Source organism: Ictalurus punctatus, chromosome 20, assembly GCF_001660625.3.
Source record: "Ictalurus punctatus breed USDA103 chromosome 20, Coco_2.0, whole genome shotgun sequence".
NCBI lineage: Eukaryota > Metazoa > Chordata > Actinopteri > Siluriformes > Ictaluridae > Ictalurus > Ictalurus punctatus.
In genome coordinates, this window is record NC_030435.2 from 6,555,227 (window position 1) to 6,580,226 (window position 25,000).

At 35.9% G+C, this 25,000-nt stretch overlaps 2 protein-coding genes across 51 annotated transcripts in view; both read right to left on the reverse strand.

Moving 5' to 3' along the window:
• Positions 1–4,528, reverse strand: part of limk1a (LIM domain kinase 1a) — a 69,275-nt gene extending 64,747 nt beyond the window's left edge. Inside the window, exon 1 of the mRNA XM_017496286.3 lies at positions 4,255–4,528. Within this exon, the coding sequence (XP_017351775.1) occupies positions 4,255–4,312 (58 nt within the window). The 5' untranslated portion in view covers positions 4,313–4,528. The remainder of the gene's footprint in view (positions 1–4,254) is intronic.
• Positions 4,529–6,240: 1,712 nt separating this feature from the next.
• The window catches only part of elna (elastin a), a 78,186-nt gene continuing 59,426 nt past the window's right edge, over positions 6,241–25,000 (reverse strand). For 48 of the 50 annotated variants that reach the window (XM_053688600.1, XM_053688616.1, XM_053688609.1 and 45 more), the window contains 19 exons: positions 24,510–24,578; positions 24,108–24,140; positions 23,882–23,956; positions 23,475–23,507; positions 23,283–23,363; positions 22,514–22,546; positions 22,237–22,362; positions 22,108–22,149; positions 20,067–20,108; positions 18,804–18,818; positions 18,632–18,667; positions 18,534–18,557; positions 18,114–18,182; positions 17,124–17,189; positions 16,644–16,676; positions 15,607–15,654; positions 10,551–10,583; positions 10,249–10,302; positions 6,241–8,195 (listed from right to left, as the gene is read on the reverse strand). In XM_053688600.1, the coding sequence (XP_053544575.1) occupies positions 8,149–8,195; positions 10,249–10,302; positions 10,551–10,583; positions 15,607–15,654; positions 16,644–16,676; positions 17,124–17,189; positions 18,114–18,182; positions 18,534–18,557; positions 18,632–18,667; positions 18,804–18,818; positions 20,067–20,108; positions 22,108–22,149; positions 22,237–22,362; positions 22,514–22,546; positions 23,283–23,363; positions 23,475–23,507; positions 23,882–23,956; positions 24,108–24,140; positions 24,510–24,578 (959 nt within the window). In that variant the 3' untranslated portion in view covers positions 6,241–8,148. Of the gene's footprint in view, positions 8,196–9,911; positions 10,129–10,248; positions 10,303–10,550; positions 10,584–15,606; positions 15,655–16,643; positions 16,677–17,123; positions 17,190–18,113; positions 18,183–18,533; positions 18,558–18,631; positions 18,668–18,803; positions 18,819–20,066; positions 20,109–22,107; positions 22,150–22,236; positions 22,363–22,513; positions 22,547–23,282; positions 23,364–23,474; positions 23,508–23,881; positions 23,957–24,107; positions 24,141–24,509; positions 24,579–25,000 lie in introns of all 50 variants that reach the window. The other 2 variants (XR_008398550.1, XM_053688617.1) reach the window with 2 other exon arrangements.

Genomic DNA, 25,000 nt, shown 5'->3' on the forward strand with positions numbered 1-25,000 from the left:
ACAACTCTAATATGTAGACAAACACATCCACACAATTATAGCTATATCATTTATTCAGTTGGTCTGCAGTGCTCTATAATACAACAGAATCAGAAAAATGGAAAAGCATGTACAGGTGCATCTCAAAAAAAATTTATATTATGGAAAAGTTATTTTTTCCCATAATTTAGTTCAAAAAGTGGAACTTTCATATATTCTAGATTCATTACACAAAATGAAATACTTCAAGCCTTTTTTGTTGTTTTAATCTTGGTAATTATGGCTTACAGCTCATAGAAATAAAAAATCCAGTATCTCAAAATATTAGAATAAAGAATTTATAATACAGAAATGTTGACATTCTGAAAAGTAATTTATGTACTCGATACTTAGTCGGGGCTCCTTTTGCACAAATTACTGCATCAATGCAGCGTGGCATGGAGGCAATCCACCTGTGGCACTGCTGAGGTGTTATGGAAGACCAGGTTGCTTTGATAGCGGCCTTCAGCTCATATGTATTGTTGGGTCTGGTGTGTCTCATAGATTCTCTATGGGGTTCAGGTCAGGAGAGTTGGCTGGCCAATCAAGCACAGTAATACCATGGTCAGAAACCAGTTACTAGTAGTTTTGGCACTGTGGGCAGGTGCCATGTCCTCCTGGAAAACAAAATCAGTATCTCCATAAAGCTTGCCAGCAGATGGAAGCATGCTCTTAAATCTCCTGGTAGAAAATACAGTGGACCAACACCAGCAGATGACATGGCACCTCAAATATTAACTGACTGTGGAAACTAAACAACTTGGATTCTGTTTCTCTCCACTCTTCCTCCAGACTCTGGGACCTTGATTTCCAAATGAAATGCAAAATTTACTTTCATCTGAAAAGAGGACTTTGGACCACTAAGTAATGATCCAGTTCTTTTTCTTTTTAGTGCAGGTAAGACGCTTCTGGCGTTGTCTCTGGTTCCTAGCTTGACACTAGGAATGCAACACTGCAACATTTCTTCATTTATAAGTTCTTTATTCTAATATTTTGAGATACCTGGTTTTTTTATTTCCATGAGCTGTAAGCCGTAGTCATCAAGATTAAAACAAACAAACAAAAAAAAGGCTTGAAATATTTCACTTTATGTGCAATAAATCTAGAATATATGAAAATTCCACTTTTTTAATTAAATTATCGAAAAAATGAACTTTTCCACAATATTTACAATTTTTTGAGATGCACCTGTATTTCCCCATAGGCTAAACCTGAGAAAATAATACACATTTCAGAATTTCTTTTTTTTTTTTTTTTTTTAAATCAATGTTTTGAAATCATGTCAACAAAATAAAAGCCTATAAACACACAATGCATGATTTTATTCTTAAACGTCAAGGGGATTAAATATTACAGTTTGAATGGGTTTCAGTGGAGACATTTTTGTCTTCAAGGTCCTGAGTGTAACTATTTTGTGTACCTAGTTAAAGATAGATTTATGAAAGCAAATATTAAAATTCCAATAAAAACACACACCTTTTGCAAAATTTATGCCGTTTGTATTAACACAGACAAAAATGAAAAAGACAAAAATGTCCATAAGGATGCACAAGGTTTACATATGACATTTTACATATGACCGTTTAGATACATTTTAAGATATAGATTTATAGATAGTGCATTTAATAAGCTATTTACTCACTGGTAACTTAAGTTGCCACGTATTCAAATGGGGTTTTCTTTAAATACACACAAACATTTAGAAAAAACTTATTATGAAACTCTTTAAATGAGTCAATGGAAGTACCTTCAGATACATAAATGCATAATGGGAAATTTTGACGCAAATGTGTTAATGACTAGTGCCAAAGATGAACTATAATTATATATGGCCTCTTTCAAGACTTTTTTTTTTATGTTTTCTTTTGCGTTTCTGTCGTTTTCTAGCACAGTTTACACAAATAACTAAACAAACTATTAATCACTAAAGATATTAATACAGATTTTGCAATTTAAATTAAACTTCCACTACTGCCTGTACACAAATCTCACACTTTTTTGAGTTTTTTTCTTACAGTTGTCATGTTTGCAATTGTCGCTTTCTTCTTTTGTGGATTTTTGACATTGTTATTTATTGTTATTTACTACTTTGACATCGTCATTATTGCTACTATTTGTTTTTGATGTATGGTGACCTTGGTTGATTTGAAAGGCGCCATAAATAAATAAAATGCATTATTAAACTTCTATTCTAACAAAGTCACGGACCCTCATACTTTTTAATGACTGTTAACTAAACAATGTTAACTGAGGTATTGTTCCTTGTTGCAGAGAACCAGACTGCATGACTATTTGAGCAGAGAGCTCAGACCAGGAAAAACTGCTCCTGTTGAAGGGAATCCATTTCATCATGGAGGAAAAGTAGCTTTATGACATTGTAGAAATGAACCTCACTACTGTACAGAATGAAGAAACTATTCATCTGATTTAATCAGTATGTATACAGCACTAATACATAAATAGATAATTGTGTACTTTTAAATGCATAATTTTCTATTTTAGTATCATGTCAGATCATTTTATTGAAATGATCGTTTTCCAAAAATGAAATTTGTCCAGCTGGAAACATGATAAACGGCATCCATTTATCGCCCGAGTCCGGTTTGCTCTCTGCTATCTTAAACTGAATTTGCCTGGCAGTCAATCGATTGGACAGCTCTACTCACCTTTCTGTCAAATGATGTCACAAGCCACAAACAAACACACAAACTGGAGGTGGGAGGAAACCGGAAAACCCAGGCAGAGACAGTAACCCGAGCTCAGGATCAAACCAGAAGATGGCAACGCTACCCGCTGTGCCACTGTGCTGCCTATATTTAAAGCTAATAAATAAAAATGAAGGCAGGAATATGAATATTCCCTTTAGATTTAATTTTTTAAATGAATGCTGCTCTTTGCTTATACAATAAATCAACACTACACCCTGATGGCTCACATGAGAGCCATGAGAAAGAGAGATAAAAACAACTTGAGCTTCATGGTGTAGACAGGAGACTGACTATATTTACTCTCAGAAATGTGTTCAGATAAGAAAGAAAGAAAGAAAGAAAGAAAGAAAGAAAGAAAGAAAGAAAGAATGAAAGAAAAAGATAAACCAAAAGATAGACAGAAGGAAGATATGGTTTGCACTTAAATGGAGCTTTTTTTGTTTAACCTTAGAGGTTCTACAAAGTGCTTTACATTGGTTCTCATTCACACACTCAGACACCAATGGTAGCTAAGCTGCCAAGCAAGGCACTAGCCTGCCATCAGGAGTAATTTGGGGTTCAGTGCCCTGCCCAAGGACACTTTGGCATGTGGAGTCACGTGGGCCGGGAATCGGACCGCCAACCCTACAGTGGACAACGCGCTCTACCACCTGAGCCACAGCCGCCCCAGACAAACAAAGATAGAAATACAGACAAAAAGAAAGAAAGAAAGAAAGAAAGAAAGAAAGAAAGAAAGAAAGAAAGATTGATAGATAAAAAGATAGACAGAAAAAGAAAGAAAAAAAGATAGTTAGAGAGTCAGAAGGAAAGATAGACAAAAGATAGGCAGAAAAATGAAAGAAAGAAAGAAGACAGACAGATAGTCAGAAAGATAGACAGAAAAAAGAAAGATAGACAGAAAAAAGAAAGACAGACAAACAAAGAAAGTTAGAGACAGAAAGAAAGATGGCAGACAGAAAGAAAGAAAAAAGACTTGCACTTATCTATATTTATGATCTTACTGCAAAGGATACATATCATTTATATGATAAATATTAAAAACAATCAAATAAAAGGTGTTGTGTGATCTAATAAGTTCTGGAAAGATATTTGGAAAGTGTAATGGAATGTGTTTAACTGTAGTTCATTAATTCTTAAATAAACTCTAGAGAAGCCACAGAGAAGAAATATCAAAAAGCAAACAACAACAACAACAACAACAACAACAACAAAAATGAAATAATTTCTCCACAGAACCGCACAGCAGTGTATCTGATATTTCCTCACTGTGGCGTGTATAATGTTACAGAAGAAACCAAAACCGTCTCACGCGCTCAAAGCCTAAATCCAAACCAAATAATAATCACATTTTCAAGCGAGATTTGTTTGTGTTAACTTTAAGTTGAAGACACAGGAAAGCTTTTTGGTAAGCGACTTGCACTGAGCATCCCACACGACCTTCAAGCCTTAATCTATGGCACACTCCCATCTCTGCCTCTCGCACGCGCTCATCAATCCCAATCAATCAATTGCGCACATAAACACAAACCTTCGTCCTCCCCCATGCGTTCGTCCGTCCAGGTACAGCAGAGCAGCATCAACCTCATTCACCCTGCGACCGCGAGCTCCGCCAAAGAGCCTGGCGCAGGAATGTCTGATCTCTTCCGCCCCAAAACTCCGACCTCCTCAGGACAGCGGGCAGCAAATCTATTCTCTTTCCAGATGGGAACGAGGCCAATTCGCCAATGGAGCGATGGGCAGGGCAGCGGGAGGCAGACGAGGGGGCGGGACAAAGCTAAAGTTGACCAATCGTACGCTTCGAGTAGGCCAACCAAACGCAATTCCCGGGAAAACTGACCGGAAGCGCGGTGTAAGCATGCAAACCCGTAGTTAGGGAGGATGTATAGGGAGGATGGAGTCATTTGTGCGCAGTAGTTTAAACAGCTAGTGCTGTTCTATTTAAGTGTAGACTCAGTAACTATAATTATTCATTTCCAAAACGTAATACAGGTTTTTAAAGTCTTTTGTTTACCAAAAATGATTACTAATGTTCAGGCTTGGGTAGTAACGGAGTACATGTAACGGCGTTACGTAAACAGGATACAAAAAAAAAACTGGTAATTTATCAGTTACGTCAAAAAACAAAGTAATCAGATTACAGGTCCAGTCTGGTTCTCTCTTGTCAGTCGTGGCTCACATGAGCAGCCAAAGAGCATGCGCAAATTAATTAGAAATGAACACAAATTATTATCCGAAATGCTTTTGTGATGTAATGTTACAGGGACAGTAATCAACCTCACCCTGGAGGTGTGCGGCGACCGTGTTAACCACTAAGCCACCATGCGCCATGTTGAGAACTAGTGTGTCCCAAATTGTACTATGTTGAAATCAGTATGCCAAAGGATGATCTACTATTTCTGGTAAATTGTGGAAGTGTGGAACCGTGGACACATTTTTAGCTAATATTGCCCACAACTCCTTGCGCATGGGAGGAGGAATGTTGTTACACATTGCTTCACTGAATTCAAGGACGCATTTCAGAGAGGTGTAAATGAAATGTGGAAAAATAAATCAAGGGAATGTTAAATTAAATGATATAGTATAAATAATGAATGAAGAAAAGCTGAAATGCAATGAGGAGTTGTGATGCAGTGACAGTGTGCTCAACTAGGCGACAACGTTCTCTTCTGTTACTGTACATGACGTGTTAGTATGTCTCAGTACTTGCATACTCTTTTGCTACACACTCAAATGTATGTTTGAGTTTGTATGCTTCAAAAAAAAAACTTTTCTTCACAAAAAATAATATACTTTTAGTGCATAGTATAAGTAAATGAATTGAGATGCCCTTGCTGAAAAAAACAATAGAAACCCTCATAGAAGCTGTAATGGTTTTAATGGTTATAATATGTATTGTATTAGTTTTAATGGAAAAACTAATACATGCCTACTATTGGTGGCATGTTATTTGGTTGTTATTGGTTCTGCAGCAAGGATTATCTCTGTCTTTTTTCTTTCTTTTGGGGTTTTTTTGTTGTCGCCTCAGAACTCCATCGTCCCGGGTTTGATCCTGAGTTTGGGTTCCTGTTTGTATGGAATTTCATATATTGTTATATATATATTCATATATATATATATATATATATATATATATATATATATATATATATATATATATATATATATAACCGGATTGCTATAATAGATGTACCCTATGTGTCAATTTACCCCATCGAGGTACTGGGACAGGCCCCGGATCTGATTTATCTGATTTGTGGAGTCAAATCAATTCTTTTGCTGATTGACTGACAACACTAAAAATAAAGTAGCATGAAATGCCAGGTTGCTCTAACATAATAAATAATATGCTAAAGTACTAGTGGACAGTTTTGACATACTATTTAGCATGCGTACAGTATTGTGCATTTCTGAATGCTGCCCATGTCTTGTTGAAGCAAACCTAATATATTGCTTCTTATGAATATTGTGTTATTATGAATATAAAATACATTACAGTAAAATAATGCATGACCACTTTTCTTTTCCATTTCAGAACGGTTTATTTAATTTTCACTAAAGCAGTAAAAAGGCCCAGATTTCCTGGAACAAGTCAAATGTGCGCCGTGGGAAAAAGTGCAATAGCCCCACCCCTTTATTTAAATTAGATGGAAATGCCACGGCACATTAGACATATATGACCACAGACAGGTCAAATACAGCACCAGGTAAGAAAAAACACATTTTGAATGAAGATGAAACAGTACATGTTACCAATGACATGAAATATTAATCATTAAGAAGAACTAATTTAATATTAGATGGGTAATACACTGGCTAATGACGCTTATTAAGAGAAGCTTAGTCAATTAAACAAAATTTAGACACACACCAGGGATTATCACAGATACACATACAAACACACACACAAACACACACACACACACACACACACACACACACACACACACACTTTAACTTTCAGACACACAGCTCACATATTTTAAAAATCTTATACAGTATTACAGATTTCCACAGTGACTAAAATGCATAAGCTACTAAAAGCAAAACAAAACAGAAAACAATATTTTGTTATCATGTGTACAAACTCGGTAATAATGTCAAGGTCAAGTTCACATGGTGCAAACAAAACAGCAACAAAGCAGATTAACCTGCAGTTACATGAGCCATCATACTGTATGCATACGATATATAATAGCTAATTCTTTTAATATAAAGGGGTTAAACGTCTGTAGATCAAGTGATGGAAGCACCAACTCCGCATGTTTAAGGAATGTTAGAAGTGTCATTTGTTTCAGGTACAAAACTAGTCTATTGTAAAATCAGCACTATTATTTCTCTTTTAGTAAATTGCCTTTTTGTTAATTGATAACAATGCATATGTTTTTCACTTTTCATCTTAGCAACATAATCTTATCAAGTCAGCTCATCATATATAACACAATTAGCAAGAATGGATACAGTGGAGCTTATCAGATGCCACGAAACACTTTTAAACAGTTTTCATCACTTTTTGGATGCCACTAGGTCTTTTGCAGAACTGTTTCATAGCTGAGATAAAATATGCACAATACAGCCTCAATCATATCCACCATGGTTCACAACTGCTGATGTTTTTGTACCCAGAATTCATTAAGATTTTGACCTGTGTTTAGATCAGGACTATGATTTACTGTAAACAGTATAGAGGAAATACGAGGATACATGTCCCCAGAGTCACATTCTGTAGGATTCTTCATGACCACTGGATGGAATTATGATTGAAATAGTTTCACAATCCTAAAGCCAATAGAAGAATATCCAGTATTATTTTGAAAAGTTTGGAACGACCTATCAGGAGTATAAAAAAAATACTACCACTGACATGTTGTTAGAATATTTCTGACTTGTTTGGAGCACAGGGGTCTCCACAGAGGTACTTGATAAACCATTTTTTCAAATTTAGGCACAAAAGGCCATCACCTATAAATATGAACAAACACGAATAAAGTGCATTAGATATCTAATGCAAAATTATAAATCAATTCTGCTACACAAGGTCTGTCAACCATTGCCACCACTATCAGAAAGGAAATCTCATGGCTTCTGTCTTTCAAAATCTTGAGAAAAAAAGAAAAGAAATGAGTGCCTCAAGGTCTACAATGACAAATTATGAACCTGGTTATTAGTTACTTGATCTGGTGTCCCTATCTATAAAAAAAGAAACATCAGCAACATAGTGGAATGCGTCACATGAACAGCTGGAATGTTCACCCGCTTTCCTTAGCTTCTCTTTGGGTTTGTAAAAAAAAAAAAAAAAACAAACAAACAAAAAATATATATATTTTTGTACATGATAGGATTGTTTTTGCATATCAAATGTACATTCTAGATCATGCAGTAGCACCATTGTTTCTTGAGGTCATTTCATGTCCCAAGAGAGTGTTTACTTTCTCCTCCTGCCACAGTATTTGCCTTGGCACCCTGCGCCTCCTGGGAAAAACACCACAATGGAAAAACTGTCAGGGGCACACTCAAAGACACAATGAGGTTCTTTTTCTTTGCTCAGCTATTTTACATCATCTCATGTTTTCAACATAGCAAGTATTAGCTAGATAATGTTCCCTATTTCATGTTCTAATAATGCTAAAATGCATGATAATACTCAGTTATCAGACTTCCTGGATTAGCATGGCTCTAAATAATGCCAATGAAGAAGGGATACTCCTTCTAGAGTTACATGTCACCACCCAGGCTGCGCTTAGACAAGGGAGCCCATGTCTTTAATTAGTGGCAGATGGACAGTTGGTTTGAGGATCAGATCACCGTCCTGTCTTTGAGGCATGTACTGGGCACAGCAAGAATGATCTGCAGGATTACTTTAACTGAAAGCTGCAAGGTCAGTTAAGAAAGTTGAGTGATATAACATAAGGCAGGAATTCTGGACTTAAACACATGGTCACTTTCCACCAACATGGTAGGCATGGTAGGCAAGATTATCAGCAGGGCATGTAGTTTCCTAACTGTTTGTGATCACTGAAGTGATCACTGGCAAAAAGGCAGTATCAGGCTGTGCATGGGATACAGCAGATTCCATATAATGTCCTCAATGATCTTGTGTTTAAGGGTGTTTCCTGGACTGCTAGGATGCATTACTCAGGTTATGATTAAGTCCTAGGGTCTAGACCCACTGACACATCCAAATCTCTCCATCCAATGGTGACAGCAGGTCAGGTTGGGGAGTAATCTGCCATGGTAGCAAAAAACAGTAGTGGAATCCAAGGTCTTTCCAAATATAGAAGCCAGAAGCAGTACTCTGCGGCCGAGTGGGGGAAGGGGAAGAATCAGTGGGAGAAGACCAAACATGTAACTAATCTCAAGGCCAGTTATTGTCTAGCACATCCTGTCCCAGCTGGATGGCCAGCTCTGACAGGGAGAACCATAATGAGCAATGTGCATCTTGCCAAATCTTTCCCTGATCTGGGTTACCATTTCTGGTTGCAGACATCAGAAACCACTGGGTGTGCTGTGAATCCTCCCCTGGACACTGCACCTGCTGCACCATTGTACAGTCCCAGCATATGAGTGGATCTGTGGATGGGGCCCAGCTGAAGAGATTCCATGCAAGGTGGAGGGGAGCCACTCCATTTAATACTGCCCTGATGGTCCATATAAGTGACTGTCACAACATTGTCTAAGTGAGCCAACACATGACAACATCTCTGAACTGGTAAGAAGAACTTGATGGGTACATGGATATCTTTAGTGGCAGATGGACATTTGGTCTAAGGATTAGATGGTCACCATCTTGTCTGTGGGGTCCGTGCAACATTGTCATCAAGACTCACTGATCTGATACAGTCTCCGTCCAATGAGAGATGGTTTTGGCTGCAAAGTATCCCATTCCCAGCCCTTGCCTTTTAAGAGAGTACTTTGTGGTGTGGGAAGGAGTTAAGGGCCCACTTCATTTGGTGGATGTTGCACTCGGATGCCTCCCAAGGGTCTGAGGGTATAACTCCCTGCTTAAAGTTTGTGCGAACCAGATGTGACCCTTGACATTGGGACACAGAACTGTTTTGAGGGGATCTAAAGGTTCATTGTGAACAGTCCCTTTGGTCTTGCTGTCTTTGTGATCCCAAAACCTGAGCCTGCCTATCCAGAAATTTAACTGCTAGCTTGGAGTAATACAGAATATAGAAACTAACTTACTGCTAGTTTATGCCTGTATTCATCACTTGGGCACCACAGCCCTGGTCATAGTGTTTTATCTGTTGAGACCACAACTGACATGACACAATCTTCAATGGCAGGCATATGGCTACACCCAACTTGCTTGGGATTCATCACATCAGTGAGGTCAAGCCTGTCAGCATGTGTGCATATACACAGGGCAGTATCCAGGTGATTCTCACTAGTTACTATCCATCTACATGGTTAGGAAGGGTGAAAGAAAATTTGTTTTCACCTTTCCATGTTGAAAATTTGTTTGATTTGAACATGCCAAATGTTTTAGTCATTAATAGGAATAATAACTTGGGTAATGTACCTCTGTAGCCTCCACCCAGGAATCCCTGAAGGGTTCCATATTTGGCAGCTTTAGCTTTAAAAAAAAAAAGGAAAGAATATTTAAATTAACGGTTTCATTAAAATTGCCTGAAGCTTTTTAATTCATGTTTATTTCAATGATGGCACAAATTCGGTTTTACAGTACATACTCAATTCAACCAGCTTATCCAAGAAATAAATCTGCTGTACATCTATTTTTGGAGTTTGCTCATTTGATTATATCTTGAGATGCTTCTCACTCACTGTAAAGCTACGTTGCTAGCAAAGTAAGATGTGACTTACCTTGTTGAGGTGTCAGCCCGGGACCATATCCTCCTAAACACAAAGAAACAGTACTATATTTAATATATTACTGGTAGGGAACAAAACATACATTAGCAGTACTCAATATATGACAGTGCTAATATCAGAATTTCACCAAACTAGAACACAAACCTAAATCTTCATTTAGAGAGGCTACAAATCAAATCAACTGAATGAGATTTCAAATGACCAGAATAGTCAAAGAATTGGCCATGCTCTCTGTATGGGAAGGATTTGGCATACACTCTCGCCCTGTCAATCACAGTAGACACTAGCCAGTCATGGGCATCTGTGAGCTCGTATACTGTATGTGGAAGACGGCAGATAGTGCTTTCCTCCAACTGTGTTACGCTGCCTGATGCAGCCTGAGCAGCAGTTTGAAAAGTTGCGTTGGCTGGCATAATGTAAGATTGTACTTTCTGTATGCTTGATTTATACCTCCTGTGTCCAGCTAGTTTAAAAAGCTACACTGGTTAGAATAGCATTGTTATGCAAAAGGGTGCCACAACCATGTTGAAGCAGCACAGTTACAGCCTTACAGCTTTACTGCTTTATGCTATATGGCATTCATATTTAAATACCAACTATCACACCAAAACACTGCAGTGGCTACAAGCTAATTACACAGCAGCTGACCTTTTACAACACTGGAGGTAAACATCAATACTGCTGGGTGTAGACTGCTGAAGGTTGCTATTATTTAATAGTCCAGCCATTGCAGTCTAACTCATCTATCATAGTCTATCATAGCGAATCTGATTCTTCCCATTACTTTTATCTCTTTAAAAAAAATCACAAGGTAGTACTGACCGAAATTACTTTGTATATTATGGCACTACAACTTGTATAGACAAAATGCTGAAAAATTTTAGTTTGATGCATTTCGATCTTGGTCACTCAGGCACAAAGAAGCCAAGTGAGCAGGAAAGAAGTCACTTCCGTTTTAGTTTTGGCACCCACTCTAATCCCACCAGAATATTTTGACAGCAAAGGACATTCAGAAATCCTTTAACTGGAACAACTATCATAGTTTTTTTCTTTTGCAGTTGAAAATAAAATGTATTTACCACAGAAACTACTGGAAAATAAAAAACTATTCATATAAATCAGCTGACAGAGAAGTGTTTATTAATCTCTTGTTAAGGTTCTTAGTGCTAAACAGTGCGTTAACTCTACACTAAAAGTCAACATCAACTCTGCAGAGAGTTAAGAAGTAGAGGAGGATCTGTTTCTGTTTATAGATATGATCAAGAATATACAATATGTGAAGAAACAAAATGCTCAGAGAACATTGCTGAGTCAGAAAGCACATGAGAACAATAGACAACTGCTTGTATAATATCAGACCAGTGTGAGGTGTCACAGTCTGCGATTATGACTGTCATGGTACAAATTCATTTTGCATGATATTTGCACCAGGGCCTGGTATGATTTTACATAGCAAAGAGCAAACGTCTATCAAACTCCCAGACAATTCTATTAATAGGTTGAGGCACATGTTTCCACCATCAGCTTCTTCATGCAGGTAAGTGCTTGCTTCAGTGAAGTAATAAGTAATAGTATAAGTAATAGAAAATGTAAAGCATATGGTAATAAAAAACAAAAAAGTGTCCCAGCACCCATACAGTATAACCGTATGTGGAAAAGTATAAGATCAGTAATTCTTAAAATTTCTAAATAGGTTTGTTATGGTGGATATAATATGAATTAACTTCTATGCCAATTACACATTGAGCCAATATACTTGAGAAAGATATGGGACTTATTTTTGCTTTTTACACTGGAACAGTGAAACATATTATTGAGCACAATATATATATATATATATTTTATTTTATCATTGCTATATTGCTTGCTGGTAAGTTGTTGGCACGTCAGTGTTCCTAAAAAATGAAAGCCCAACATTGCGAACAGAAAGAGAAAGAAGCTGAGAGGCTATCGCTATTCCACAAGCATGTAGATCAAGTGTCTCTCCTCCAGCTCTTACACACAATCCTCTGCAGCAGATTTAATTTGAATTTAATATCTAAACTATTCAGGTCAACATGACTAAAGAAATAGTCCATCAAAATATATATAAAATCTATACAACTTTACCAAAATATAAGCAATCAGCAGATAGGTGTTTTATGCTTGACATTTCCTTGTTTAGTTTTGTACTAGTGCTACAAGGCTAATATTGCTAACAACTAAGTCTCATGTCACCCAAAATAATTTCCATGTGAACCATATGAAACATTTTCTTTCTTTCTTTCTTTCTTTCTTTCTTTCTTTCTTTCTTTCTTTCTTTCTTTTAATACAATTTTATTGTTAAGAAATAAATATGTTATTATAACAACTAAATTCTGCATGAGAATAGGTCTCCAGTAGCTCGATTAGATGTACTTACTGTGCACGTTAAAATATTGCATTACACACCCTTCAGGTGGTATCACCCTATGGTTGATACCAGGGTACAGCTTACACTCTCTCTCTTTTCTCTCTCAGTTTCTTTCTCCTACTGTGTGCTGTAAAACCGAGCCAATGTCAGGCTTTCTGTCATTACCTGTCATCATGCAATACTGCCACAGTCCCAGTCCTACTCCGGAACAAGGGTAAATGCACTCAGTTTCAAATATATACCAAAGGATTGTGAGAGAGAACTATCACACATAACTGATGAATATCTAAGAATATCTGCCTACCAAATTATGTGATGACATATATATTAAAAAAAGTCAATATTATGAAAACAATTTTGTTCTTTGTTAGAAAAAAGTCATGGATGGTTGTAGGATTCAGGATATAGTAAACAGTATGTACACCACATCCTCTTTTGAGGATTTCTAATAATGTAGAATGATCCGGGATTTAGTTTTACTTGTTCTTCAAATAGTGAAAGCTAAGTGATGTTACAGGTGTCCAAACACAGTATTACCATTCATTTCATGTACTACTGGACAATGTTTTGAACCGACATGCAGAATTACTTGTGCGTACTACAGTGCATAGCATCTGTTGTCTTCATAGAGCAATGAGACCTACATAAGCCCTTCATGACACCTAACCTGAACCCACAAATATTTATAAAAGCTTATTCCAAAAAGCTCCATTAGTAAAAACGAACTCTTTCATCAAAATTGATTTTAAGTCAACATAACACCTGAGTCAAGTGACATAAGTGTTTGTCATAAAACCCTGTTACGTAATGAAAGGAAATTCTCTTATATCATGTATTCTCTTATATTATGAACTGCTATCAAATACCTATAATGAATGTGTTCATTCAATTACCTTGTATATATTTAATTACCTCTTTAAATAAGCTGATCAACTGCCATCCTTCTTATAGCTGGCACATGTATTTTCTGTGTCTTGAAAAGACTTATTTTCATAGTGTGTTTTGTTTTGTCTATCTGGCTGGCACCTGCACCAATAGAAACCTTCCATGCACTACGGTTATCAATGTGTACAATGTGTATAAATACTTCTGTTTTGAATGAATAAACTGAAAGTCTTTGTGAACATTCATATGTGTCAGTGTGTGTGTGTTCATTCGGAGTCTCCAGGCGCCTGAACTCTGTGGTAAACCACACTTTCTAGCTCATAGCAGCACAGAACTAAAAGTTAATAGTTAATAAGTGTAGAATAGGCTGAAAGGGCTGACGGAGATCTGGAAGACACAATCTGAGATCTGGAGATTCCTGAGATATATGGAAATCTAACACCTAATGAAGGTAATTATGGTTGAATATTTTAAGCAGCATTTAATTACAATTCCTGGATGAGTTTCTTTTAACAACAATGAAGAATGCTCACTTAAGAAGTACAAAAACACACACAATGAGTTTATATATTCAATATTAATTACACTATGTTTTGGAGACCCTAGCAAAGATATGCTGCTCTGTGCACAGTGTGTAATATGTATGGCTTATGTGGAATGGAAGTGGCTCTATAATAAAAACATATTTTTTTGTGAATTTCAGGCCAGTTTGTATAGAAATATGGTTAAAAAAGGGGGAAAAAAGACTGTATTTTGGAGCTACGTAGGTGCTTAGGTCAGGCAAACCACTGACAATAGACAAAAAAAAACAACAACAACGATCTTGCACCTCTTATTTGTATCTGTATTTGTATCTGTTTAGAAGACCTTATCTCCTTATTCTGAATAAAGTATTTAGTTACATTTCTACTGTATGTGGTTTGCCTTATCTCCTTAACCACAATGTTCCCTTTCTAACATACCAAAAGCTTAAATTATCGCATTCCATCTTCTGCTGTATTGTGTGTCTTTGAAAAAAATTTAGTAAGTTCTCACTAATGAGTCGCTGTTTAGAGAACACATTAGTGCAAAGTTGAACAATTGACCACTCTTTTCAGAGCCTCTATAAAATGTTTTGCCTTCAGGAACAATATCAAGACATTATGAACTCTGATACTGTTCATTTGAACATAATATTTATCATAGAGTTTTTCTCTACACTATGACATGCATGGTCAAATGCTCATCTAGATGATGTCACCCTGTCATGAGTCAGGCTATAGAGTCTTCCTTTAATTTGTTGATAAATGAGGCTATTCTCCTTTCAGCACACTGTGTTGTCATTGATCAATGGCATATGGTCCCAACTCTTCCAAGAAAATTACATTCTAAAGGTCATGTGTAGCTTTTCCAGTGCCAGAAAACTTTTTGACTGAAGTGCTTACACTTCAGACTCCATAATTGGTAAATAATTGTTCCATAAATGTTAAATAATCATGTTCTTACAGAAAGCTTCACCATATCAACAATTATACTTGGTTTTTTTTTTTTTTTACTCCATTCATTATTAGACTTGAATGAGTACATTAATATGAACCTGTGATTTGCCTTGCACCAGGATCTACTGTCAGTGCTGCTGTTAAAGATAATTAATCCACTCCTTCTGACCAATCAGATTCAAGAATTCAACAGCACTGCAGTATAACTTCTAATAATAATCACTGTGTTGTCACTTATTGTATAATATAACATCTTTACAAAGTACAAACAAAATACTGCTTATTTTCTTACCTGGATAAGCCTGTGGATAGCCTCCATAAGTTCCTGGAGCGATGGCACCTGTTAAAAGGAAATATTTATATAGCAAAATACTGCAGCATTGCATCTGCATACTCTAGAGGGCTATGACAAAGATATGAAATATGAGGATATGAAATGGAGTATATTTCAAATCTAATAACATACTCTCAGTATATAACATGTTTATGTGGAAAGAAAGGGATCTAGGAATGGGATTATTGTAGTGTGAGTGCTAGACATGCTCATTGTGAAAAAAGGAAAATGGGTCATTTAACCATTTATATTACATTTAATGTTGTGAAACATCTGCAAAACAAGTTAGTTCCTCCTGGCATAAACAGTCACTCACTCATCAGTCTTTTCTGGCCTCTCTCTTGAAGTTAATAAGACAAAAGACACAGCTTGCCATGCTAGCTTGAAACCAGAAAGTGTCATGAAGACTCTCTCATTGTGGAAAACTTACTGATACAAAGCACTGACACTGGTGTCTCCTTCTATAAACTTCTATAAATGGCCATCTTCTTACAGAAGACCAATTGTAATTACATCCAGAGACTTAATTTAGTGACTTGTACTTTGTCATGAATGAAATACATATTAGTTAATATCCATAAATACATCTGAACAACTTTGTAAACATTGCTATTGGTGTATTAATGCTGAGGTTGGTGAATGTTAACTAATGTAGTAAATAATGTTAGTTTGCAACATTTTTTGCTAAGCTTTACTTTAAGTTGAATCTTTGCTACATCATACTACAATGTACAAGACACTGGTCTTCACTCTTAAAATAACATCAGCTTTATTAATGTAACTATTTTTACATTCCTTTGGGCTTAAAGGCAAGTGTTTGTTTTGAAAGGGGTGGACCAGATGACAAATTTAAACTAGAACATTCTGAGTACCTTTCAGCACATATTTATTTAATACATTGAACTTCAGTCTCTAGCTCCGTATATTGCGTTATGTGAAGATGGAATGTATATGTACTGCTGACAAGTGTTTGCTGAAAAGATGCCTTTTCTCACCTTGTTGATATCCAGTGGCCAATGAGCCATAGCCTGAAGAGATTATAGAGAAGACTGTTAGGGCACTGGACCAGATTTAAACAGTATGAAGAAAGTGTTTCGGAAAGGGTCCACACTAAAAGTATTCATTTCCTCACCAGAGATCTTTCATCACCACATAAGATCTGACTGCACATAAACTGCTGCTTAATTTAGCAAAGACCATTAGGAACTAAGCTTCAAACAGTAAAGGCCTTCCACAGGGAGTTATAATCAGACATTTCCTCCTTCTCTTTTTATCTTCTGACTTACAGTCTACAAACAGCTCTAACTAGATCTAGTGCAGAATTACCATACTGATGTTAACATCACTGCCTAAATGTTTTCTAGGGTCTGCATAGAATATCATAGTTTTGGTGGCACAGTAGGTCTGGATATTTGATTCCTGAGTTTAATCATGATTGAACATAGTCTAAAAATCTCAGTGAGATGTTGATGTACCTGGTTTGGCTGGTTTAACACCAGCTCCACCTGGTCCAAGGCCAATACCAGTAGGATATCTCACACCTGAAATAGAACCATCAAATGATGACTCTTTTTTTTTTTTTTTTTTTTTTTTTTTTTAAACATTACACATAAAACTTACACATACATGTACCCTTAAAGTAGTAGGAACTGTTATGAGTCTGACAAAAAACAAACAAAAAAAAAATCAGGTAGTGTCAGGTAGAGTAACACAGAACCTGGGCAGATCTTACAACATATTAAATACACAAAGCAATTACCAAGGTAATAATGATTAGGTCAGGGAATTAGGAAAAAACTAAAATCTGTTCTTATAGATAAAACTAGCACTGATGACATTTCCTGGATAATTATCATGTCTGTGTTGTTGAAATTCTTAGGATGATTTCCTGATATTACACAGACATATAAGCAGATGTAAGGGACATGTTCCTCTCGCCTTTTTTCAACTGTAAAACCTAACAGATTGTACAAAATGGTAATATCAAAGACATTTTTCCTCATTTTAGGTTTAGAGCAGTGCAGATATTTTGCAACCACAAAGATAACAACATATTACTTATTTATAAGTTTAGAGATCTAGCTCTTACAAGTTTTGCAGTGAAATTGAGCCAGCTAGTTAGAAGCTTAGCTCGCAGACACTAATTCTGTTGATTTTGCAGAAACCTTTTAATGCTTTTACTTATGAGAATTAAAAAAGAAGGCCAGATCAACAGATTGAACAGATAAAACAGTACACACGCAGCTAGTTACAGAGACTTGTTTCCTGTGTATATATGCTGATATAAAACAGCATAATGGTTCCTAATTATGTACGTGTACCTCTGTGGAAAAGTGCTACTGTATAAGGGTAAACCCTGAATTTGACCATTTTACACATGCAGTTCAGGACACAGCCCACCTTATTGATCTTTCTCTTTCAACCTTTGTACATTTTTAAATGAAAGAGCATGCTTCTTGTTATACCTGGTGCTGTAATTGGCTTTGCTCCTGGAAGAACTCCGGTTCCTAATGTAGCGCTGCCGCCATAAGGACCTGAGGAGAAAAAAAACGTTATTTAACAATTCTGTCCTGTTTGGGTCAAAATGACCCACACTTTTTTTTTTTAACCAAAATAAAACATTTCTCAAACATTTACATTCGTAGGCCATTTTTGATCATACAGTTACAAAATGGATAAACCTGACTGGCTTTTGTAAACAAAAAATATAAAATCTATATTGCTATTACTTGAGCAGAGCATAATATGCATTTTTAAATACACTTTTAAACACCCTTTCTACCAAATCAAAAGAGGTGCTCTGGGTAAATGAGAAAATTCATTGAAATCCATTCAATCATATGATCTTGATGTACCTTGAAATATAGTGTAAAATGAACACTCACCATAGCCACCATATGGGATTGGACCTGTGGAAATTAACAATGTCATGAATGTATGGGTTGAAAACTGGAAAATTTGTTATGAAAAGGAAAACACTTACCTGCACCACCAGTCTTTGGAGGTTTAATAAGAGTACCTGAAGAATTTTTTGTTTTAGTTTAGGTGAAAAAAATAAAGGCATTAATGGGGCATTTAACGATACTGTAAACAATAAAAATACAGTGACCTCTAGTGGACAGAAACATGCATATTGATCCTGTTGATGCACTTACCAGGCTGAACTCCAGCTGTTGAGAAGAAAACAACAACAACAACCGACAAACATTAATTTACAATAAAGAAAATAAATAGAAAAGAAAAGTTTTTTTTTTTTTTTTTTTTTTTTTAAATCAATAGTCAATTGCCAGTGAGTGTTTGTATACCTGGGCCATCTAAAAATATCCCAGAAAAGCAGTGTATATTATTCTATACACTGACTGCACATGCAAAACAGTATTGAATTTGAGAAATATTACATTTAATACATAAACATAAACAAAACATTATAATAAAAAAACTAACAACTATTGGATTCTTCAATCTTATATCATATATAGATAGTATGGTGTACTTGTGTACAAAAAAAGCAAATCTTTTTAAGCTAAGAAATACTGTAGTTCATGCAAATCTGTGTATCTATAGGATAAAACGTTAATTATTGTCAGCATTTTTTATTTCCGTTAGGTAAGTTTCTGTTTCGGTTAGGTTAGTTTAGGTTCTTTATTGTCCTGAGGCACAATAGTCTGCACAAATTAAGTACACACAGTTTTAAACATGCACATTATATACGAGCATACAGTATATAGCACCCATACAGGCCTGAATGAAGTGTACATTTGAATCTATAAATACAGTACATACAGATTACAGCTAATATGCCACTGTCTGTATCTGTGTTTTTTGAGTGCTCAAATGATTCATATTGGTATTTGTTTTCACATAACTTATCACAACATGTTTTCAATAAGTCCTCAACCAGATGTCATGTGGACCTTTCTAGCAAACATACTATCTTCTATCTAAGTAAGCAAACTAACTAACTTTCAGAACAGCAATGGAAAGGATCTACTTGAACAAAAACATGATTCTGTGTTTCCCATCATATAAGAAAATTCCAGAAGTTACAAGAATGTGAATGAACTGACAATCTTGTGCATATCCCCCCCCTTTTCTTTTTCTTTTTAAAAATTTTTTTTTTGTTGCTGTTTTCTATAAAACATGAGGCATTTCATTTTGGTAAACTGGACACACTATGTAAGATTCACAAACTGAGCACTCCCCCAAAATGAATTCTCACAGTCCTGTCACACAAAGTTTTGCCAAAGTATAAATTAAAAGCATGCAATGTCCATGTCAAGCAGAAGGTGCTGCATGATCTGCATGGTTAGTGGGAAATGGAAGACAGAAACTGAGTTGTGTGGATGGAAGGGTTATTTTTCTAGAGGAAAAAAAAAGAACATTTATCACAAAGTTTCATGCCACATAGGTGATCTTACTGGGCTTAGGGGCCTTGCCAGTTTCAACACTAGTCGTCGGTCCTGCCAAGAAACAACAGGTTCCACCTTCAACCTTTGCAGTTTAAAGAAATGCAGCACAGAGATGACCAGCTTCATAGCTGTTAACAAAATCAGCATTGGCAGCAGCCACTGGCACTGCCATAAAATAGTAGTGCTTTGGGGTGAATCAGCTACGAAGGCCTTAATTTGGCTGGGCAGAAATAGCAAAATAGCAAAGGTTAGCAAGCTAGCATTTAAAGACCTCTGATAAGAGGTCAGTGGAGGAACAGGACGCAATCACTTTCTTTTGCAAATAGCAATACTTGCAGCTGATGCCGATGTCTATGGACTCTCCAGGTCTCAGCAACTGCTCTTAAGAGAATACCTACCTGAACTTTTCCTGGGTAAACACTCTCAGAATGAAAGGTACTAAACAGCACCATTCAGGGTACAATACATATAACTGGGATTGTATCCTCAAGGGTAAGTCTTTTGTACCTTATGTATCTTTCACGTGGGAAAGTGAATGTATTATATAAAATATCAGGTACAAAATTGGACCAAAGGCACTGTTTTTGCACCATCATAATGTGTCTAACTGTAAATCTGTATTAGGGTCTGAATCCAGTAACAAGAACTTGTTATTTGTCATCAAATATAAATCTTATCAGTTCTTACTTATTATTCAAAACAGTCTATGTGAACAATTTAAGGTTCTGTCTGGTATTTTGTTAAAAAAATGAGTTAACCACATACATCATCATCACTAATCATTTGTTCTTCTGTGTTGTTGTTGTTATTATTATTATTATTATTATTAATGTATTTTTACAGCATTGTTGATGTAATATTTTTTTTATTTCTAACTCACAGATAACACAGAACTTGGTTGTATAAGGTTGAACTCAGTATGCAGATGTCCTAAATATTCTCCATGGGAGTGTACAAAACAGGTCTTCTGTTCTAAATGGTTTTACAATGTATAAACATTTTGTAAGCTGTGATTAAGTGGGTATTGTATGTTCTAATGCATTTTATTATTGTTCAATATTATTGTTCAATATTTAACAATGAAATTTCAAAGCGAACTATCTTGTTTAGGAACAGCTTCAGTTTTTAAATACATGAATATCTTGGATTTTAGATCTTAGAGAATATATTCAAAATGTAACTTTTTTGATAAAACTTGAAAAGCATATGGGGCACAGCGGCTTAGTGTTTAGCACAATTGCCTCACACCTCCAAGGTTGAGGATTCGATTCATGCCGCAGTCCTGTGTGTGCAGAGTTTGCATGTTCTCCCCGTGCTTCGGGGATTTCCTCTGGGTACTCCAATTTCTCCCCCAGTCCAAAGACATGCATTGTAAGCTGATTGGCATGTCCAAAAGTGTCAGTAGTGTCTGAATGGGTGTGTGAATGTGTATGTGATTGTGCCCTGTGACGGATTGGCACCCCATCCAGGGTGTCCCACTTGTGCCACATGCTCCCTGGGATAAGCTCCAGGTTCCCCATGATCCAGTAAGGATAAGCGGTACAGAAAATGGATGGATGGATGAAAAGCATATATGATCATAATGTGGTCTTAATAGGCTAAAAATATATTTTTAATGTTTTTTAAAGTTATTTAATGAGATTAAAAGATTACTTAGTAAGGTATGGTCAGAGGAAACCTTATAAAACCCAAACACTATTTGATCCCACAGAATAGTTAAGTTCTATCTGTGTTTGACCATTGTTAAAAACATTTATGCTGTAATTGTCTCAGAATTTTGATCATGTAAATTTGACGTTAGCTTACTGTATAGTTACTGTTCAGCTGTAAATACAGATTTCAGAACTTTTGGGTTTTGTAGCTGCCATTACTTTAATGTCCCATATGTCAAAACAGTTCTTCACCCATATAGAAGCTTAAACAGCATTATCAAAGATACTTTAATATCTAAGAATTCAGAAATTTCAGCTATTCAGATATGATTCTGTCAGATTACAGAGCGGGAAAAAAAACATAACTGTGGACTGTTACAAAATGTTAAGGACCTTACCTGGACCAAGAGTTCCACCAGGGGGCAGAGTTGGGCTCTTTGCTTTTCAAAAAGAACAGATATGATTAATAACAGAACAGTGCTGGTTGGTGAATGTTTAATTAGTTGAGGCAAATGTATTATAGGTACCTGGTTTCACAGGCAAACCCGTGCCACCTGGAGAAATAAGTCCAGTTCCATCTGGCAAAACACCCACACCAGGTGTAGCTGCAGGTTCCACAATACCTGTTCCAGTAATGCCAGTGCTTGGTACACCTATGAGAAAGTACTAAATTTTAACCATATGGCTTTTACAAAGATAATTTTGTTGCATAACAATGATTATGACATGGTGAAGCTTGAAGCTTATAAGCTACAGTGTTAGTCACAAACTGGGCAGAGTGTCAGAGTGCATGTGTTGTCATACCAGGTTTAGGAGGTTTGACTCCACCAGGATATCCTGCAAATAGTAAAATGCACTTAATTCACTTGCATCCCCAAGTCAATGTGGATGCATGTATAAATTTGGTAACATTTACTTCAACCCTGTGTCATAAAAGGGATATAAATACATCGTACAAAGTCATGAGTAGGTAGTTAACAGAGACCTGTCACCTCAACTGTCATGAAATCTCTCATGTTGTCTGAGATCATTGTTCATTCTGAACTTATTGCTCTGTAAGTACTTATGTTAATTTTTGCTATCTACTAAGCATATGCTTTATTATATGCCTTATGAAATGCATTTCATAACAACTCATAATGTTTAATGAAATGCGTGTTACATCTGCTCTGACCTCTTACATAAAAATGTCATTATATCGCAACACTGTCAAATTCTTGAATCCGATTGGTCAGGTGGTATTGATTAATTTCCTATAACAGCATGGCTCTGACAGAAGTGCTCACTGCAATGCAACTCTCAGGTTCATATTAATACACTATTTTATAATGGTATTTAATCATTGATATGGTGAACTGTTCTGTAAGCAGAATTCTTTTTTAAAAACATTTTTGGAAGGCGTCTCCAATTTCAGCGCTTTGTAACATTTAGGTTTATACAGAACATAGCATGAGTAGCAGCTCTTAAAGGTGGTGGATTCATATCTCTTGGATGAAGAATTAGAACTTGATAGCAGGTAGGATGTAGCAAGGACAAAATCACCATTGTTTGAAATGTCAGAATCCTCATTTACCTCCAGTTCCAGGCAACGGTACTCCTCCAGTCCCAGTTCCAGGCAATGGTGCTACTCCTGTTCCTAGTACAGTTCCCGTACCTCCAAGAGAGTATTGTTTTAGATTTTAGTTAGTAAAATAAGGTTCCTAGTTTTGTCCAATATATCTTATTCTCTACTTTGGGGTATATAACAATGACAGTAAATTTGTACCATATTTAGGAGGCTTAACTCCACCAGGATATACTGTAAATAAATAAAAGTCAATATTAGTGCTTTAATCTCCTCAACTGATTGTTTTATTCATATAATATGTGACATTTTCCAGGTTAATTTAATGGCATGAAAAATTAATTTAGTTAAGTGTATCGCTGAAGGTTTTTAGTCCAAGTGATTGAAATGCCTAGTAGAAATAAATGAAAGCAACTTGGCTTGAGTTTTCTTGAGAAGATTTCACCAACACCAAGTACAAATTAGCATAACATCAAACATTATGGCAGCTGTCACAATTAACATACAAATAACACAATATCACTGCATGTACTATAAACAGTCATGGACACATAGAATATGGCATTTTTAATAACCTTTATCTTATGGTTCAAGTAAAAGTCATTTACCTCCAATTCCAGTTCCTGTTCCAGGCAATGGTACTCCCCCTGCTCCTGGTACAGTCCCTGTACCTCCTACAACTCCTACAGAGGTTTTTAGGTTTTAGCTTTTATAGCTGTGATTACTAATTTTAAATGTCCAATACTGTAGGTCTCATTCTTCACTTTTTGTCACTTATTATGAATAGTAAGATTATAAGAATATAAAATAGAACATAATTATAGCAAGTCTTACCATATTTAGGAGGCTTAACTCCACCAGGATATGCTGTAAATAAATAAGTCCATGTAGTTATTGTTGTTGTTGTTGTTTTATCATATCATATCATGTATGTATTTTCCCTGGTAAATTGGATATCATTATCATTTCATTTAGCTTGTTTTAACTGTGATTGCTTAAGCAGAAATAAATTAAAGCCACTGGGCTTGTGGTATCATCAATTTCATCCTATTAGTACGTTTTAACCTTTTAAAATGACCTGCATGACTCTATATTTTTGCAATGGTACATGAGAAGTAATAGATAATAAATAAATAAATAAATAAATAAATAAATAAATAAATAGGTCCAGTGACTTTGACTTAATAGTAATGGACTATTTTTTTTTTAAATTTCGAATGTTTTCAAAATAATTACTTCCAGCTCCTGTGGACGTTCCTGGGATTCCACCCGTTCCTCCAACAACTCCTTGCACGGTACCAGCCCCTAAAACAACCAGAGAGATCCACAAATAGCCAGCTATTAAAGTTATGTTCCTTAATTATATTTTATGTTCTTATACTCTATACATTGCTTTAGAGCTTTATGGGATTAAATATGAGGGGTGTTTAAAGGCCAATGTTAGTTTAAGGGTACATTAAATTAACTGTTTCAGGTATAAGATAAATATTAAAGATACACAGAGAGTGCATAGAAGTGGGTAAATGTTTGACATATTTAATTAACTAAATTCACCAATGTAAAGAATATAAAATGTAAAAGCATTATTTAATCTAGCAAAATTTCTAGTAATCACTGGATCATGTAAAGTTTTAGATATTTAAAACACAAAATCTCCTCAAAATAAACTGCAGTTTTAGTAGCAGATAGATACCCTGTATCACAGATAGGTGATGATTAGATGATTT